The sequence below is a fragment of the Asterias amurensis genome, chromosome 19, assembly GCF_032118995.1.
Source record: "Asterias amurensis chromosome 19, ASM3211899v1".
NCBI classification, from domain to species: Eukaryota; Metazoa; Echinodermata; class Asteroidea; order Forcipulatida; family Asteriidae; genus Asterias; species Asterias amurensis.
Window position 1 is genome coordinate 8,601,515 of NC_092666.1, and position 12,508 is coordinate 8,614,022.

General features: G+C 37.7%; 3 protein-coding genes across 4 annotated transcripts in view; 1 reads left to right on the forward strand and 2 right to left on the reverse strand.

The window, feature by feature from the left end:
- LOC139951526 (uncharacterized) overlaps positions 1 to 12,508 on the forward strand; it is a 106,716-nt gene that overhangs the window by 40,657 nt on the left and 53,551 nt on the right. The window lies entirely within an intron of this gene.
- LOC139951801 (uncharacterized) lies at positions 2,111 to 5,582 on the reverse strand. Its single transcript, XM_071950869.1, has 4 exons — positions 5,519 to 5,582; positions 4,451 to 4,657; positions 3,556 to 3,756; positions 2,111 to 2,385 (listed from the first exon to the last, which is right to left on the reverse strand). The coding sequence occupies exons 1-4, from the start codon at positions 5,580 to 5,582 to the stop codon at positions 2,111 to 2,113; spliced, it is 747 nt and encodes a 248-aa protein (XP_071806970.1).
- Positions 8,564 to 11,187, reverse strand: LOC139951721 (uncharacterized). The gene is made up of 4 exons (XM_071950771.1): positions 11,127 to 11,187; positions 10,429 to 10,635; positions 9,741 to 9,932; positions 8,564 to 9,178 (listed from the first exon to the last, which is right to left on the reverse strand). The coding sequence occupies exons 1-4, from the start codon at positions 11,185 to 11,187 to the stop codon at positions 8,910 to 8,912; spliced, it is 729 nt and encodes a 242-aa protein (XP_071806872.1). The 3' UTR covers positions 8,564 to 8,909.

Consider the following 12,508-nt stretch of genomic DNA (forward strand, 5'->3'; position numbering starts at 1 on the left):
AACGATCACTGATGGGAATCATGGTGAATGATCATTGTACAGATTCTGTCACATTTACTTGTAGTCAAAATTGTTCTTCCCTTTTAAAGACACTGGATACTATTTGTTATTGTCAAAGACCAGTCTTCTCACTTGGTGCATCTCAACATAATGCATAAAATAACAAACCTGTGAAAATTTGAGCTCAATTGGTTGTCGAAGAGGCGAGATAATAATAAAAGAGAAAAAAAAACACCCTTGTCACACGAAGTTGTGTGCATTCAGATGGTTGATTTCGAGACCACAAATTCTAAATCTGAGGTCTCGAAATCAAATTCGTGGAAAGTCGATAACTACGTTACTTCAGAGTGAGCCATTTCTCACAACGTGTTGTGCAAATAATTATTTTAAGCAATTACCAATAGTGTCCACTGCCTTTAAAGTGCATTTTTTTTTGTTCGTCAGAACATTTCCTACCTTTCATTGCGATTGGTGCCACAAGTAGGAATACAAACGGAAGAAATACCTCGTTGAACGTCATGATTTTATAGAAGGCGACAGCCGACGATTTTAGTCAACGTGAGTTAACCCAATACACCCAGGTGTCCGTTTTAGTGATATGTTAACTGGCGATCGATGTAAACCGTTAAGGTTGTTGCGTTTGAAGCAAGTACTTGATGCAGTAAACAAAAGTCACAATGCTAGTTCGAGATAACCAAGTTTCACGCTCACTTGCCACATAGTTGCTCAACCGGAATGTTTAACTGTGGTGTTCACAGCCCCCTAAACGCTGAAGTAACTGCGTCAGAATTGAAAAACGGTCAGTCGGTGATGAGGCAAACTGCACATACTCAATATCGTTTACACGCTGTAAATAGTGTTGCCATAACTACAACACAACAACAGACGATCATTAAGAAACGGAAAAAAAAGTCAATATCGGGACCCATTATTATAGTCTAGACAAGTTTCAAAAGGGCATTTAAAAGTGGGTGAGTGAATTTTTTTTAGTAGAAGTTGGTTAATTAAAAGAATTTCTAGCGACTGAGTATTCTTTTTAAGCAAACATTGACACTACAATTTCTGACAGAACAAAATAAATTAGAACAGCAATTCTCGAGTGTTGATGATTAGCAGTTGTGTTGCTCAACATCAGCCCCACAACATCAGAAAGCTCGTGTCTATCGTTACTACTTAGCCTAGCTCGTGCTGCGACGAACAAAGGACGAATCTGGTATCCTTCATTTTTAAAATCCTAATGAAAATCTTTTCGTAACGAAAGTTGGTCACGGCTGGAATCTACTTTTCCCATTATTAAAGCGAAGGTACATGGTTGGTAATTACTCAAAACAAATATTAACTTAACAACTAACTTGGTAACGAGCATTGGAAATGAAATTGGGCCATGGTGTTACCTTACCTATATTGATACCTCACCATGCACTGCCTCCAATTCCATTTCTATATTAATACAAAATGTACACAGCAAAGAAGATGTACAGAGACCCTTAAAAACCTTTACAAGTGACATAAAGTGAAATAAATCAAGGTCACTAATGTATACATTTGTTTTTCATCAACTGTATCCTGAAAGACAGGCATCAAGTTCACATTAATGATTTGTCTAAAAAATGCTTACTTGATCAGTGAGTCGAGAGGCTACTGATACAAACATCATTCAGAAAACCATATATGATTTTTTCCTTCAAATTTACTAAAGTTATACAATCACTTATATGAAATGACTTTTAAGTACAATTTAATATCTCAGCGGTTTTACCAAAATTGTCTAAAACTGTTTATACGAACATCTACAAAGTACAACACATGAATAACAAATGTGTGTAGTTTCTACAACTTGGTTAGAATATTTAAATACAATTGCAAAGGGTGCATTCTTTAAAATATTCGATGCAAAAATCATTTCCTAATAACAGCGTTACTTCTCTGTAAAATGCTTTTATTAAAAAGCGAATGGGATTTTTGTCAAAAAAAAAAAAAAAAAACTTTGACGACCAATTATAATCAACGAACCCCACTAAACAGGGAGCTCCAAATTACGCATAAGCAATTTGATGAAATTCATACAAGCTGCATTAATGACCTTATGGCCCTGAACACAGGGAATAATTTACTGAAATTCTACAGATTCAACCTCAGCAGGGCAGGTCCCGTAGAATACAACAGTCGTGCCATACAGGGTATAAATGCTAACCCCGTTCATTTTCTCACTCATCGATTGGTATTTAAGGGCGCTGGTTTCTCCCAGTCTACCGAATTCAATTTTGTATTGGTTGATTGTCAGCCAGTAGTATGTAGAGCCAGTGAAAGCATCTTGAAAGTCTACCGTTTGAGTGGTTCTGAAGTTATTCTTGTTGCGCATCTGCTCTGCAAAGCTGTCCAGTTCTAAAAAACACAATACAATTTTGTATTACACACACAACCCGAACAAAACAAGAAGTGTGTCAATATTAATAATAATACCAAAACCTATAGTGCGCCTGAATAATCGTATTGACATCCTCTATAGACCTTGACCATGGTGAAGCCATCTTGAATTTATCCTATTGATATCAATGTTAGGCCGTGTCCGAAACGGCGACTTCGGCTACAGCTACGGCTAGATCGCGCGCGTCTGCTATTCTTCAACACTGGTAGACGCGCTGATCTAGACGTAGCTGTAGCCGAAGTCGTCGTTTCGGACATGGGCTTACCAAACTGAGGCTGGAAGAACAAAACAGTCTGGTTCCTATTTGCAAAATGATTATTAGCATTCATTATTGTTGTTCTATACAAGGTACATTACCAAGTTTTTCTTTTTTTAGTTTAGAGCCTTTAATTTGTGTTTATTTGCAAAGTGATAACGATTGCGTTTGAAGCGCTTTACTAAAAAGAAGTACAATTAAGTAATTTAAATTTGGGTACCAAAGTTATTCGAATTAAAAACAAACAATTTTCTTTTTATTAAATAATTGTTTACTGAACTGTCTTTGCTAGAAATGTGAAAACATCAGAAATTATACAACAGCAGTGACCAAAGCTGTGGCAGTTTGGTCGTATTTTTAATAAGTGTTTGAATTTTGAACTCAACAACGGCTTGTTCACACTGTCCAAAATCTCTGGGTCGGAACCGGTTCCAAACCGGAGATTTTGTTCAACTCGTTTCACACTGTAAACATTTCAATCTGCTCCGATCCGGGTAGCATGCTCTAGCCGGATTGGAATCAACCCTGGCAAGGACCAGGGTTAAAAATCTCAATCGGGGTCGAAATGGCATTTTTTTCCCGGCGTGAATCGTTATACGGTTCACGCATTAGCCGGTTCACGTAAAGACCAGGGCCCGATTTCATAGAGCTGCTTAAGCAAAAAATTTTGCTTAAGCAAAAAATTCATTGCTTAGTAAAATCAGATTACCGGCCAAGACTCCACTCAATTGTTATGCTAAGTAAACAACAGCTAAATACTAGTCAAAAGCAATGTATATGGCATGAAATTTTGGCCAGTAACATGTGTAAAATAAGCGAGCTATTTTCGTGCTTTGTTGGAATTCACACGATCAATGCAATCTTGACTTACCAAAATGGCAGAGAATAATGTTATCAATGTTGATGGAGTCTATCTCCACCACGTCATTGTTGTCCAAGCTTTGTAGTGTGAACTCAAGCGTAACAGGGTACGGCTGAGATGACACCCCTAATGGTGAAATGTTCAGTCCTTGATAACGTTGCAAGGAATACGTGGCACACGGTGACGTTATGTTTCCACTTGTCTGCATCTCTAATGAGGGAAAACAACATAATCAGATGATACATTTGCATTGCGGAAAAATAGTTCATTCGATCACTCACACCTGAAATACATTATTCATTGGTCACAAAACACACCTTGGCTAGTTCTGTCATGTTGGATGGGCTTTCTAAACCCCATCCAGTTGGTCCTTTTATGACATCGCACATTTTTCCAGGGTTTCCCCCGGGTGTCCTTTTGCAAGGGGCAGGGTTCCCTTATTCAACCAATCAAATGCAGTTACGTAAAACAACACCGTCGCCGTGCTGCATTTGTGCGGGAACTTCACTTCGGTTTAGCTTCCAACCAAGTCAACACCAAAATTTTGCGAGAGAATAATACAACTTTAGTTTAACTCTAGTGTGTTAGCACTCAGTACTTTCCGGTGTTATGTGAATAAAATCACAGGCATATTACTCGAGTTGGTAAGACACTGCTTTATAACACCAAAGGTCGTGGGTTTAACTTGACCCACCTGAGTAATATGCCCTGTAATTTTTTTTCCACAGACCTCGGGATAGTGGTGAGTGATATACAGTGCTATAACACACATGGGCGTAGGGAAAAACCCCAAATTACCAAAGACTATACATACTCGGAAATGGCTGCAAAATGAAGCCTCATAAATAAAACATGAATACAAAATGAACAACACAAAATTAATGTTAACTTTATGAGTTCGTACCTTTGATGCAGTCCTGGTCAGTCCAGCCTTCTGGATGACCGTCATTACCAAACGTTACTTCACGAGGCTTTGCCTGTCGCTTTGTGTTAACCCCACCGGGACGAAACTCCGTACATTCACACGGGTTTTGATCAGGCAGTAACTTCAGAGGTGGTTCACCCTTGATAGAGTTTGCTTCATCACCGACATAACAAACTAGTGCACCGGCTATGAGGTTAAACAGAAGCAACAATTTCCCCTGTCATCTAAAATACATTATTGTTCTATGTATTGATGCATTTATATATCTAATTGTGTTTAAATTGCGTTGAACCTATACATCATCAGTCAATATACTTTTTTAATGAACACAGTGATATACATTGTATACAATATGCAATTTCAAGAGAAATTAATCGTCATATCAAATTGAAATCAAAAATGATGAACAAGTTTTTTTTTTCTCAGTAACATTTACTTAGTGAGATGTTTTACATTTGAATGAAGTGCGCGATCAAATTTACCAAACTTAAGGCAGACAGTGAACATGTCACAAATGTTCGCAAACAACTGCTTTCCGTCTGCCTAACCGTCTATTTAGGCTATAAAACATACACAAAAATAAAGAAACAAAAATGGGAAAAACGTAAATCCCCGTACACAAATTTTTAACAAATAAACCCGATTACGTATCGTCTTTTTACATTTGAATACGAACAATATCTGACATTACACGGTGAAAACGAATAAATGCTACCAAAGTGTTAGCTCAATTTAAATATTTTACAAGAACTAAGTACGTGCTATCCTTCAAGAGATTGATGTACATTTAACCATTTTAAAAATTGCGTTACCCAATATTTAAAAATATCACAACACGTCAAAATATCGACAAGAAAAAAAGGAAAAAAAATAGTTTTAATGTATTATAATCATGTTATATTATTACAAGAACAAAGGTTACTCGAGACCATAGCGAGTGGCGAATGATCATGGTTCATAATTTCGTTCAGATCAATGCAAATGTAGTCAAAATTTGGTATCCCCTTTAAAAAAATACTTTCCCTTGTTTGTTAGAACATGCCTTACCTTTCATTACGATTGACGCCACAAGTAGCATTGCAAACGCGAGACATATCACATTGAACGTCATGCTGATAAAAGGCGAACCTACTAGTCAACGTGAACAACACTCAGGTGTCTGTTTTCTACAGCGTTCGCCGGGTTGATTAAGGTTGTTGATTCTGAAAGCAGAACTCGAAGTGAACAGTTAACAATTTAACAGTTGCCAGTTAACTAAGTTTCACATTATCTGCTAAAACAACAGAAATTTAGTTGCGCATCCGCTGTGTTGGGTTGAAGTATTTACTGCTCTTACACGCTGAAATGATTGCATAAAAACTGAACGACGATCGTACGGTCAGCGAGAAGGCGTGCGCCCACGTGTGAATACTCCGTAATTGGCATTGCCACAGCAAAATCATAACAATTGAGGTTTAATAAGACAAACTGAAATCAATGCTAGGACCAAGCACATTTGCTACCAAGGCCAAATATTAAAACGTTGCTCTGATTGAGTATTCATTGCTGAATACACACGTAATGAAACTAGAATTGTAGAAGAACTAACACTCAAAGGGGAACAACTCGTGAAGCTGATTGGCGGTGCCATAACTATAACATCAGGCTGTCGTTCAGCTAGACTGATGAAAGTATCAGTCTGGTTGGGAAGAGTTAATTGAGAAACCAACATTTGGGAAGAGTTAAGTTGTTTCAATTTTTCGTTTAAGTGAACCTACACACTTTTGGTAGGAATTGTACTGGTTCTATTTTTAACTTGGTGGTCGACTGGTTTTCGATGCTTGTAGAATCTCATATGATACCAGTAAATTGTGATTTTTATAGCCCATACATCATCAAGTCCTTTGCATGACCTAAATCCCGTTGTTAGTCATCACCCTCATCAGCTCCGTGGACATGTCAACAGACAAACTTGACTGGTGCATGTTTCCATTCATCCTATGGTCTGTCATCTTTTGCAAGGAATATCAATTCCTACCTACAGCTATACTGAGTTTCTACATTTCTATGTTTTCTTCCTTGTAGCCCTTTACGTAGAGTGGCTTGTTTTGATGGGCGAACTTGCATAAAAAAATATAAAAATCATCATTGTCAATAAAAACAAAAACAAATATAGAGGGTTCTGTGAAAAAAACAAAAACATGTTGAAGTCAATTGAGTCAGCAAAAAAAAATGAAGGAAACGTCCGCCAAAATATTGTGTGCATCGTATCTGTGCAACGAATAATAAACAACGCACTAAGCAAAACATGTGTTACTGTATCTCTTTACTCTTGTTAAATTATGACATTTACAATGATGTTGAAAGAGGACCCACTGGTGGAATGGACCTGCTGAGCATTAAACTGTGCATGCTCTTTAATTTATGCAAAGCTGTAATGAGTTGTTTTTCAGAAAATACTATAATTACAAAAATAATCACGAAAAAATGTGCAACAAATGGTTGTAATTCAGCAAAACCTTTTGAGAGGGCAAGTCCTCCCAACTTGTCCCCTGTCATATTTTTTGTCATACACCCCACCTCCCAAAAACAAATAATATCATCAATAATAATAATAATACTAGTTCCATGGTAACAGGCCTGAATAAGCCTCATTTCATCGCCGTCTTTATGTTGTGTACTTATAAAAATAATCTCGCAAGATGACCATTTACAATTTCTTCGTGTGAATGGAAAAATAGTTTTAAAACATCAAAATTATCACATCAAGCCGTAACTAATGTCTACTCGAAATGTCTACACCCAAACTAAATACGCCAGCCCAGCAATAAAAAACATTCACTTACAGTAGTTGTGTATTGTAGGACTTGCAACATCGTACAAAACTACTGTACCAGTTAACATAACAATAGTAACAACAATAACTAGACATAAAGTGTTTGTCAACAAAGAAAGGCTGTTCCGGACTGGTTTTTTCCTCGATTAAGCGCTCCAAGTTTTAGAGTAGGTCTGACTTCGCGATAGTAGACCCTTCATTTTTGACAAGCTCTTTATTTTCTTGCACGTACCGAAACCTAAACTCAACCTCGTTTTGATTCCAACTCTAAAACTTAAAAAGCGCGTTATTACCTCAAATAGCCTAAAAACAAAGTCGAAAGCAGAAATTGTGTTTTAAGACACTGGACACTATTGGTAATTTTCAAAGACCAGTCTTCTCACTTGCTGTATCTCAACATAACATAATCACAAACCTGTGAAAATTTGAGCTCAATCGGTCATCGAAATTGCGAGATAATAATGAAAGACAAACACCCTTGTCACACGAAGTTGTGTGCTTTCTGATGCTTGATTTCGAGACCTCAAGTTCTAAATCTGAGGTCTCGAAATCAAATTCGTGGAAAAATACGTCTTAATCGAAAATTACGTCACTTCAGGGAGAGGTTGATGGTATAAGACATTGTGACCAGAGGGAGCCGTTTCTCACAATGTCTTATACCATCAACCTCTCCCCATCGTTACCAAGTAAGGTTTATGCAAATCGTCATTTTGAGTGATTACCAATAGTGTCCACTGCCTTTAAGAAACATTACAAGGTACCAGGTCACAAACGCTTGATATGAGCTTTGTCGCTGGTTTCCGCAGAAGTCGTTGATGATGCATATACTGCATAACAAAGCTCGATATTGGTTCCATTTCTCCCACAAATATAAATTAAATTGTTCGTGTATTAAAAACTCGAATATGGACGGTTGCTGGTGTAAACACCAGGCAATAAACCTGTCGCTCAATATTAGACTTCATCAAAAGACACCGCGTGGCCACATCCATACAAAGCTTACCTATAGTTCTAGTTTAATCAAATTATTAAGCAGAACACTGTGCTTATCAGAAAAAAATACAAGGCACCGTGTCACGAACGCTTGGTATGAGCTTTTTCGCTGGTACCGTTTATTTCTGCTGCTCGTTGTTGCTACAGTGACAAATATAGGTTGTTAACATTGACACCATGTGTCTTGTCGCATATAGATATCGAAGAGAGAGTCAAAATGTACAGCATAGGGTGTTAAGATAACACCTATAAACAGCAAATTTTACCTATCAAGTTGTGGGGTATCTTTCTTAGATCAAATTTGTGCCCATAAAATGAATCCCTAAACAATCACTGTGAACGAAGATGTAATGTAACAAAACTTTACCCGTAGAATTTTAAGCTTCGTTGGTAGTCAAGCTTTTGAGACGAAAGTGAAAATGACAGAACAATGTTTTCAGGAGAGTCCCGTTATTAAATCAGTTATACATGCTTACATGGCGTCTCAGTGAGACGACAATTGTTTTAGTGAAACTGTTTTACTCATTTTCCAAACCCTACTGCACCCTAGCAAGTAATCTTAAGGGAAGCTTTCTATGGCAAACAACAGAAAACATTCGCAAGGTCAGAGTGGATTGGGATGAAAAGGAATTAATCGTCACCAACTATTACAATCTCAGCGTCAGGGCAGGTCCCATAGAATGCCACAGTCAAAGTCGACCTAGACCAAATGGCAATGTTGTCAACAATTGTTTTAGTTTGACACTCATAGGATTTGATTTTTCCAATTCTACCGAATTCCAGTTTGTATTGATTGATTGTAACCCAGAAGTGTGTGGAGCCATCAAAAGCATCTCGAAAGTTTCGTGTAGTAGCGTCGTCTCCAACGATGCGCATCTCATTCAAACCGGCGTCCAGATCTAAAATAAACACAATAGACAGCTTCAGGGTCTGGTTGGAGAGTACTTGGAACGTGGGTTCCAGTAATGAGGTTATATGTGTACAATTGGTGACAGGTATCCTGCTCATTTCTGCTAAGCAGGAAATTAAGCAATTATTTGCTGCCGATGTAGCAACTCGGCGAGTTTGGCCCCATGTGAAGACACTTCTCACTTAAAACGAGGCGTTGAAGAGTGTTATGGTTGATTTAGTTGGGTACATTACATACTAGGCACGTCTACAATGTCCGAATGTCATGTGTTTTGTAAGCGTTCCCTCAGAAAGTGTCTTTTTTTTTGTCAAATACTTGAACACACTTAACGGACAAACAGTAATGTGCGTATAAGTGTTTGCTATAATTAGAAAAACTGTAATTTGGAAACAGTTATATCTTAATATACATTTTCACTGAAGAACCTCTGAAATCTGAAATTGAACTCTGAAATCTCTAATTATCTTCCATGTTTTCTATTTTTAGATGTTCCCATAAAAAAACACGAATTACACCCGATGTTTTAAGAATCAAAACCAAAGCTAACTTACCAACAGTGCAAATACCGATGGAATTGTTGTAAGAGGTCATCCGCACCAGATCACTGGTTGAGCTGTTCAGTGTGAACTCAAGTCTAACAGGGTATGACGGAAATGGTTCTCCAAATGGAGGAATGCTCAGTTCTGCGTCTGTTGTGAAAGACCATAAGCCGCAAGGAGACATGGTGTCACTGCGCTTTGTCTCTAATAAGGGAGAAACACAAATAGTATTTTATTATTAAAAAAATTCAATTACAAAACAATATTTGTAAGATTTAAGATCGATAGGTATTCAAATGAAATGAGAACACAATCGGGCATACTTCGAGGGGTAATATAAAATCAAATAAATTAATAAATAAAAAGGGCCGAAAGGCGTAGGAAAGAAAAAACAAAATATTAAACAATCGGTCATCTACAATTAATGAAAATAGATTAGTGTGGTGTATGTTTGATTTATAAATCAATAACCAATTTGAATTGATCACCGTCAAAAGTTGTAGTGGATTCACATTACCGTGGTGTCCGTTTGTAAATGATGTGACCAGATATGTGGTTGGTACCCGCTGTAGCTTTTCTAAAAAAAATGCGGATGGATTTGACGTTCTTGATCAGGCATTTTTAGCTGTTTCTAAATGTGTAGTCAATGTATACAGCCAACAATCGTTTTGATAAGACAACAACAAACGTGAGTTCATACCTTCGATGCAGTCCTTGTCAGTCCAGCCTTGTGGATGACCGTCATTACCAAACGTTACTTCACGAGGCTTTGCCTGTCGCTTTGTGTTAACCCCACCGGGACGAAACTCCGTACATTCACACGGGTTTTGATCAGGCAGTAACTTCAGAGGTGGTTCACCCTTGATAGAGTTTGCTTCATCACCGACATAACATACGCATGCGTCGGCTAAAAATTATAATGAGAAGGAGATGAAAATCAATTTGAACTAATCCAATTTCTCTCAACAAAGGCCAAGAAGATATTTCAGTTTGACAAATTGTATGTGTTCACTTCACGTACCTTCGACAGTTCCGGTCAATCAAAAACTAATCAATCTTGTTCAGTTCAGCATAATGTATGGATGGAACATAGGGCCCTTTTTACGAAACTTCGGCTCTAGACTCGGCTTCAGGCTCCGTTATCTCGTCTGAAGCCCTGACTGAGAGCTTGCGCAAAGCACGCGCATTGCAAACCCCGGGCCAAACTAGCTTACAGAACCGAATCCTGAGCCGAAGCCGTGGTTTCGTAAAGGGCTTTTACGTTTTTCATAAATAAGGAGACAATATTGCCCAAAAGATGGCAATCAGACAGATAGAAGAATGAAAATTAAAAACAACATTATTTATTTATGTTTTTATCCATAAAACAATATTAACAGAACAAAAAATAGATCTTACCGGTTATGAAGTATGCAGTGGTCAGTAAAACTGCAGTTAAAAGAGAAATAAGCTGCGACATTGTAGCGGTACTTAACCGTCAGTCGTGAATCAGTTTGCGAAGAGCAAATAAAAACAGCAAGTCTCGAGTGGAGATGTTTACCAAGTCGTGATGTTCATCAGCCATCAACGTCAGAAGGCTCGTGTTTATCGGTAATACTTGGTTCGTGCAAAGACCAACCAAGGACATAAATAAGTTTCCTTCCGTTTTAAAATCCTATTGAAAAGATATTAATTATTAAAACCCTTTGCGTAACGAAGGTGGTCTACGACCGGCATCGATTTTTCCCATTAAATTGAAGTGTAAAAAAAAAGAACCTTATTTAAAACAGTTTTTATAACTGCAACCTTTCAACGTCAGAATGATCGTGTTTATCGTTGATTCGAGTGAAGACCAAAGGTCAAAATTAGTATCCCTCTGTTTTGAAATCTTATTAAAAAGTATTATATAGAAACCTTTTCGTATTGCGAAAGTGTGCCAGGGCTGGCATCGATTTTTGGGAACAGATTGACGTTAAAGATTTCGTGGGCTGACTTCGTTGATATGTAAACAATGAAAATTTGATATCGTTCAACAACCTCTCCTATGGGAGTTTTTTTGCACAGAGCTGACGAAGAGAAAAACAAAATTTACAACGGGTAATTTCGATCCCAGTATCAAAGGTACTTAAGGCGCTTAGCATATTTCATCAGAAAGATAGGTTATTGAAGTTATGAATTCTGAGACCCAATGGTAGTTACTTACAATTTGCCACGGCGCATTCAGCGGTCACAGCCAGGAACACCGGGGCGAGAATCATTATGATATAATTATAACTCTAAGATTACAGTGTGCAGTCATTCCTATAACGACTGTATTAAAGGAACACGTTGCCTTGGATCGGGCGAGTTGGTCTATAAAAGCGTTTGTAACCGTTTGTTATAAAATGCATATGGTTAGAAAGATGTTGTAAAAGTAGAATACAATGATCCACACAAACATGCCTCGAAAGTGCACGGTTTTCCTTTTACATCGTCGACAAGCACGGTCGGCCATTTATGGGAGTCAAATTTTTGACTCCCATAAATGGCCGACCATGTTAGTTCGCAAAGTAAAAGGAAAACCACGCAATTTCGAGGCAAATTTGTGTGGATCATTGCATTCTACTTTTAAAACATCTTTCCAATCATAATGCATTTTATAACTAACGGTTACAAAGGCTTTTTGTACACCAACTCGTCCGATCCAAGGCAACGTGTCCCTTTAATGATATTTCAGCAGTTTCATCAAAATGCTTCGTCTAACTCTTTATACGTCCAGTGAGTCAAGTGCTACACGAATAAAACAAACATCGATCAGAAAC